Source organism: Mus pahari, chromosome 2 (assembly GCF_900095145.1).
Source record: "Mus pahari chromosome 2, PAHARI_EIJ_v1.1, whole genome shotgun sequence".
Lineage (NCBI taxonomy): Eukaryota > Metazoa > Chordata > Mammalia > Rodentia > Muridae > Mus > Mus pahari.
In genome coordinates, this window is record NC_034591.1 from 138275705 (window position 1) to 138283434 (window position 7730).

The 7730-nt window shown below is 45.3% G+C and overlaps 1 protein-coding gene across 2 annotated transcripts in view; it reads right to left on the reverse strand.

Moving 5' to 3' along the window:
- Window positions 1-2354: 2354 nt before the first annotated feature.
- Window positions 2355-7730, reverse strand: part of Slc2a3 (solute carrier family 2 member 3) — a 72045-nt gene continuing 66669 nt past the window's right edge. For both annotated transcript variants that reach the window (XM_029535474.1, XM_021190047.1), the window contains 4 exons: window positions 7250-7354; window positions 6849-6950; window positions 6030-6233; window positions 2355-4722 (listed from right to left, as the gene is read on the reverse strand). In XM_029535474.1, the coding sequence (XP_029391334.1) occupies window positions 4513-4722; window positions 6030-6233; window positions 6849-6950; window positions 7250-7354 (621 nt within the window). In that variant the 3' untranslated portion in view covers window positions 2355-4512. The remainder of the gene's footprint in view (window positions 4723-6029; window positions 6234-6848; window positions 6951-7249; window positions 7355-7730) is intronic.

Here is a 7730-nt window from a genome sequence, read left to right on the forward strand (position 1 = left end):
CACACACACACACACACACACACGCATGAAAAGAAAAGACAAGAATAATCACTAACGAGACAAAAAGCACTCATTATCTGCACACAGCTGAGTCCAGTGGCAAATCTTTTCACTGTGAGGAAATAAGTCACTCATAATGAAAACAATTGATTCAGATATTAAGATAAAAATTCAATTAGCAGCAAAGATGGTTAACATTTAAGTCCCTTAGGCAAACATCACCTCTTTATCGATGTTGGTGTGACTCTGTTCTTCTGAAGGCTCCTGCTTCTGGATTTATGAGGATATTAGATTTCTTCTGCTGCAGGTCTATTATCAGCACACTTTCCCAGTAACCACTTACAAGGATGTCCACCTTTCTGCTAAGCACCAGAAGGCTAAACTCTGGAAGCCTTCCTTCTCTAGTGACGATGGACGTAGTCCCTGTATGTTTAGGTGTGGGAACAATCTATACTTTCATTTAAAGGGCTGGAGAACTGCCCAAGGTCCTGACTCTCAAACATGTTGCATGTTGTGATGGATATTCCTGGTTGTCAGCTTGATTACATCTGGAATAAACCACAATCCAGAAATGGAGGGGATGTTACCCTAATTTTGAAGTAGGAAGTCACAAATCTTTGATGCAGATTTAAGAAAAAAAAAGATTTTATGTATATGAGTACTCTGTCTGCATGTACACCTATGCATCAGAAGAGGTCATCAAATCCTATTATAGATGGTTGTGAGCCACCATACGTTGTTGGGAATTGAATTTAGGAAGTGCTCTTTTTGGGGGGGTAGGTTTGGAGACAGGGTTTCTTTGTATAGCCCTGGCTGTCCTAGAACTCACTTTGTAGGAAGTGCTCTTAACCACTGAGACATCTCTCTGGTCCTATTTGTATTTATTTATTTATTTATTTATTTGTTTGTTTGTTTGTTTTTTCCAGACAGGGTTTCTCTGTGTAGCCCTGGCTGTCCTGGAACTCACTTTGTAGACCAGGCTGGCCTTGAACTCAGAAATCCACCTGTCTCTGCCTCCCAAGTGCTAGGATTAAAGGCGTGAGCCACCCCTGCCCGGCTTTGTTTTGTTTTTTTAAACAATCCTTAGATCGACTCCCAACTTTAGTACTCCCAACTTGGCTTTTTCCTTCCTGCTTTGGCTGTAAACGTAGAGAAATTATTGTTCTGCCCTCTTTGTTTTGTTAGGGTCCAGGAGTCACCCCACAAACCCTAAGCTCAGTTAGACAGGGACGGTTTATTGAACGCACACCCCAAGACTGATCCATCAGGGACACAGCTCAGATGTGGGAGCTGGAGGCTGCAGCCATGGACACTGTCCAGAGTCAGTTCATATAGGGAAGAAGCCATCATGAGCTCCTGAGCAGGTAGAGGAGGCTGCAGAGTGGTTGATGTAATTCCAAGTTTCTTCAGTAGTTTAGACATAACATGTGGAGAGCCTTTGGGGTGCTGCTTGGCAGGAATCTGACATTGGTCAAGGACAGGAATGGAATGGGCTTCTGGCAGGAATCTGACATTAGGGCATGATTAAGAAGGAAGTTTCAGGGCTGGAGAGGTGGCTCAGTGGTTAAAGAGCACTGACTGCTCTTCCAGAGGTCCTGAGTTCAAATCCCAGCAACCACATGGTGGCTCTCAACCATCTGTAATGGGATCAGATGCCCTCTTCTGGTGTGTCTGAAGACACCAGTGTACTTACATAGAATAAATAAATAAAATCTTTAAAAAAAAGTTTGTTTTGGCTTGGGTTTTTTCAAGACAGGACTTCTCTGTGTAGCCCTGGATGTCCTGGAACTCACTCTGTAGAACAGGCTGGCCTCAAACTCAGAAATCTGTCTGCCTCTGCCTCTCAAGTGCTGGGGTTAAAGGTGTGAGCCACCACTGCCCGGCTAAGACAGCAGTTTTAATCTTAGGGTGGAACAAAAGTAGGCTTCAGGCAAGATTTTGGGCTTGGACAAGGGAGTGGGCTCAGGTATTTTGGTCATTATGACAAGCCCTTGGAAACAACTTTCATAGGAGTAATCACGGGACTCTGCTTACTTACTGCCTTGCTAGTTCCTTAATGTTCCTTATTACTTGCACGTAATTAAAATGGTATAAAAAGCAGATTAGGAAAACATTCTTAAAATTTGCCTTCAGTCTCAGAATTGACTGGGGTCATGCTACAATGTTGTCTCATTGTCTTTTTTCTTTTTAATCCTTACTCCTGCGCTGGAGAACCTGTTTATTGACTGAGCGGTCAATAACAGTTCAACCCGACCTCTATTTTGTTTGGCCCTCCCTGAGTGAAGGCTACGGCTGGGAAATTGTTTGTTTTTTAAAGCCCAATGAGAAAGAACAAGAGGGGGAAAAAAATAAGCTTGTGACATGACACATACATTCAGAAGTTTTATTTCAAAACAGAAACTACAGTAACATTAATTAATAGAAAGTATGTATGAAGATATTCACAAGATGGCCATTGGCAAATGTAAAAACTCCACCCAGCATTACTGCCAACTCCCAGAGGAACCGAAGAGGTTAAGTTAGAGGAGTCCCCTTTCCCAGCAAATCCCCTTTCCATAGCAATCCGTGTTTTTAAATCCAAACTTGCACTGGCCACAGGGAGTGGAGAGTTGAATACTGAAACCGAGCACTGAGATATGTACGGCTCTACCACTCTATGCAAGGGTTTGCCTAAAGGGTCTGAAATGTGTAAGCACCGAGGATGACAGTGGGATCCAGTGACCTATGGAAAAGGGGTGAGGCCCATCAGGGTTGTCTCCCTTTATGGAAGTGGAGGAAGGGACAGTTGGGAAGGTGTCTGTGACCTACAGCAGAAGGGAATCTTGGTGATATGCTCAACATACCAATATGCCACGTTTCTCAACTCCCTTTAAATAAAGCCACCCTTGGCCCACAACTGGGTCTTCAGGAGCCACAGCCCTGACCTCACACCTTTCCATTGCGCCTCCTAACTGGAGTGAGGCAGAGCCTTCCAACCTCAGACGTCAAGGAAGCACCCCTCTCCAACAGGGTCAGGGAACCCCACGAGTAGCATCTAATCCTGGGTGCAAACTCCACCCAGCAGAGGCAGTGCTGCCTCTGTACACAGGGTTGAGTTCCAATAGTCGATTAAAAAAAAAAAAAAATCTACAGGAGCCAAGGGACCAGGGACTTCACACCCAGAGCAAAGTGGACAGCTCACAGACATTCATGCCCTCATGCGTGGATCACACTGCACATTCATTCACTGTCTATAATGTGTGTAGCAGAGTCAAGGCCCCTTGGGCATGTAGCACAATAGCACAGGAATGTGGAAACAAGGGCAGCCTGAGACTGTAACAGACATAGGCTAGCATGCCACGACGCCGGAGCAACCAATGTACTCCCTCAAAACAGGTCATTAGTCGTCATCCAGTGAAAACCCTCTCCCAGAGCTGAGGTAACAAAATCCAAGTTAGCTATGAATCCCTTTAAACCAAAATAAAACAAATCAACACCTAAAATCTCTTTAAAAAACCAAGTTGAAAAAAAAAATGCCTCTCAATAACTACTGTCTTTGTGTCTCATCCACATGGCTCGTTGGCTCGCCCATTTGGTAATGGGAGTGACCTTCAGAAAAGAAGGGAGCTCACAGGACAGAGAGGGTGTTTGGTCCAGGGAAATGAGAGGCTTGCGGTGATCCCCCCCCCCTCTTTTCTGGACTCCATGCAACATAAAAATCCATCAATATCACTAACTACAAAGACCACTTGAGTAACAAGCCTAGATTTTAGTAACACTACATAAAAACTATAATCTTAAAAGAAAAGGCCCACAGAAAGCCATGAGCCTTTTAGTACAGGCACTCACTCTTCTGAAAAATAACAAGGGATAGCGACCCTCCCTCTACAAAGGAAGTGACTCACCGGCCACCAGTAACATCCATCCTCCCTCTTGTACCCTCTCTCCAGCAACAAACTTTCTTTCCTCCAGAACCTCTCCTTAAACACCTCCCTCCAACCTCAATTTCGTCACTGTCTCATTATTTGGTAAAATTACAATTAAAAAAATAAATATTTATGCAATTCAACCTGAAGATAAAATAAATAAAACTCAAGTTACTTTGCTGTGCAGAGCTGTATCAAGTGAGGAGGGCTTTTGTTCAATCCCCCAGGGCCCTCCACACTGGACATGAAGATTTGTTTCCTGGCAAGCTAAGGTGGTGGTGGGGGCAGTGCTGCACCCCACTCCTACTCCCTAGTTGTCCTAGTTAGCGGGTTTTAGAACCTAAGGGGAGCTGCGGCCCCTTCCCTCCTGATATAAAGGTAGGCTTACTTGGTCTTTCCTGATTACGAGAGAAATATCCCCCAAAGCAAACACTTAAAAGCCATTGGCCATCTGGTCAACCCCAGCGTTGGGTGCAGCTGAGTTTTCATGGAGTGTGTGGGGTGAGTGAGAATAGCAGCGCTCAGTCCTGGTTCATCCTGATGAGGTCTCCCCACTTCAGGGGAGGTGGCTTTCCACAGTGGAGGGAGGTGAAGGAGGAGGTCCAGCTCAGGCATTGCCAGGGGTCTCCTTGACCGGCTGCATGCTGTTCAACTCCACACCAGCAGGGCCTTTCCCAGACTGCGCCTGCCCCTCGAAGGCCCGAGCAATATCCTCAAAAGTCCTGCCTCGGGTCTCCGGGACTTTGAAGAAGGTGAAGATTAGGAAGAAAATGAGGAAGGCAGCGAAGATGATAAAAACGTAGGGTCCCAAGTAGGCCTAGGGGACAGGAGAAAGAAGACTGTTCATTGGTGGTTGACTGATTCACACAAATGTACCAATTTAAGTGTTTATAAATGTGAGGGGAGCCTTACCATTTCTTTTCTTTTTTCTTTTTTTTTTTTTTTTCCTGTTTTTTTGAGACAGGGTTTCTCTGTTTTAGCCCTGGCTGTCCTGGAACTCACTCTGTAGACCAGTCTGGCCTCGAACTCAGAAATCCTCCTGTCTCTGCCTCCCGAGTGCTGTGATTAAAGGCGTGCGCCACCACGCCCGGCTAGCCTTACCATTTCTATCTGACTAGCCTTAAATAAACTACAAGTCTTCCAACAGCATCATTGGTCAGTTGACTTGTGATGCTATTATCTATCTCTGCAAGACATATGCCGTTCTTTTTTCTTTTTTTCTTTTCTTTTTCTTGTTCCTCTGTATGTATAGCCCTGGCTGGCCTGGAACTCACTTTGTAGACTAGGCTGGCCTCAAACTCAGAAATCCGCTTGCCTCTGCCTCCCAAGTGCTGGGATTAAAGGCAAATGCTGGGGCTGGAGAGATGTCTCAGTGGTTAAGATAACTGTCTTGCTCTTCCAGAGGACCTAGGCTCTGTTAATCCCCTGCATCCATAAGGCAGCTCATTCATAATGGTCTGTAACCCAGCCACGCAAGTGACAAGACATACATGGGTAAAACACATAATAACCATTTTAAAAAAATGTGTGTCACCACTTCTTGTGCTTCCAGGGATTTTTGATATTAAGATGTATGAGCAACAATGTTTAAAATACAGATGTGTAGAAAGACTCCTGGGAATAGGAAATGGTTTACAGAACAAGGAAGCTCCAGGTCATTTTCTTTTTTTCTTTTTGTTTTTGGTTTTTTGACACAGGGTTTACCAGGTCATTTTCTAACAGGAAATCCCGAAGACCCCCTACCCTTTAGGAGCCCTCGGTGCTGACTGAAGTGATGATTTCAACATTGGTCTGAGAAGTTTGGGGACTTGCTACTGTCCTTCCGTTCCTACCCCATCTCAGGTCCTCAAAGTTTGCGGTTTTCCCTCTTAATTTTTTGTTTTGATACAGGGTTTCAATTGTAGCCCAGGCTGGCCAACCCTCTTCCCACATCTTCCCAAGTGCTAGGATTGCAGCCATGAGCCCCATGCTGGCCCATCCTGTTTTGTTGAGAATGAAGCAGTAAATCTGATTTAGGCGCTTAACACAATCCTTTCCCCTGGGTTACTAAGGCGAATCTTAATAATGTCTTGGAGTAAGTCAGCTGCTTTGTGAGAGACCATGTTTAATTTTAAATGTACTTACTGCAGCTGAGGGGAATAACATTCCAACCAGAAAGTTGGAGGTCCAGTTACAACAGCCAGCCACCGCAATGGCAGCTGGGCGGGGGCCCTGGCTGAAGAGCTCAGCCACAATGAACCAGGGAATGGGGCCAGGTCCAATCTCAAAGAAGGCTACGTAGACCAAGATAGCCACAATACAGACAAAGCTCATGGCTTCATAGTCATCCTGCAAGAGAAAGAAAGAAAGCAAAGTTCGTTTAAATGCGGTATGACATAGGGTCCATTTTCAGAGCTATTGTCTAAAGTAGTCACTCAGCTTGTGAGTAAAAAGCCAAGCGCTTCTGAATCCAAGCTATAGGACCTCAGCCTTCTCACTCTGTACCTAGACCATGTCAACATCTGTCAAGTAGAACTACCTCAGAGTGATATCTGTTACAGCCAATGTCTGGCCTTAATTCCTAGATGACTGCTAGGAATTAAATTAGATATGGCTTGCAAGATGGCTCAGTAGATAAAGGTGATTGTCATCAAGCCTGAGGACACTGATCAGGTGGCCCAGACCCACACAGTCAGTACAAAGCAGCTGGAATTCAAGGCTATCCTAGGCTACATAAGTCCTTACCTTAGAACTGAATTCAACAATGTGTCTTACAATCGAGATCTCATGCATTGCCATGATACCCACTTACCTAGCTCTAAAGGGATGCCTTCATTAAAACCTTTGGAAATCTCAAACTTGACTTTATTGATGACCTTGAAGGTCAATACCCCAGCCCCCACAGCAGAGAGTAAACTACAGCCTTATCAACCCCATCCCTTCCTCCACTCAACGAGCACTCACCTTTAGTAACAGAGAAATGGTCATGAAAACAGAACAAACAGCCATGCCTCCCAGGCCTATCATATGCAGGGTTCTCCTCCCTGCCCTCTCCACCAGGAACAGCTAGAAGGCAAGACGTTTCGGATTCCGTGAACATGCCTTGTACAGGTCATTACTGCCTTACCCCATCTCTAGGCACACCTAGTGTGTCCACACTTCCCCGTTCCCATCCGTTCTATAGTTGCTGGGTGAGTGAAGATTACTTAGTACACTCATCATCCAATATTATTTCTCCCAGGGGAAAGCAATAAAATGGTTTTAACCAGATGTGAGAAGCTGAAAGACAGTCTATCTTTGAACACTTGAAGGAAGAATTCTTGTTTCTCTCATCCCCATGCCCCAATCCAAACTATCCAACTTACAGAAACTACAGTGAAGATAGTATTAACCACACCCGCTCCAATCGTGGCATAGATCGGCTCCTGGACACCCGCATCCTTGAAGATTCCTGTTGAGTAATAGAACACCTAGAAGGGAACAGAAGAACATCACCGGCTGCTCCCCAGGAGTGAGCCCTGGCATCCGTGGCCAGCACACGACCTCTGCACCCTCTTCCTCCCATGGTCCCCGTTTCCTTCTAAGGCTCAGCTTCACTCCTTAGTTAACTCTCTTCTTTTTGGGGGGTGGGATGGGGTAGGAGTAGGGACAGAGCAAGTGGTACTTTGTAGCCTCTGCCTCTCCAGTGTCACCACAGCTACCCACCTCCATCACTTTCTTTTTCTTTCCTTTTTGTTTTTGTTTTTGTTTTTGTTTTGTTTTGAGACAGAATTTCTCTGCATAGCCCTGGCTGTCCTTGTTTTGTTTTGTTTTGAGACAGGGTTTCTCTGCATAGCCCTGGCTGTC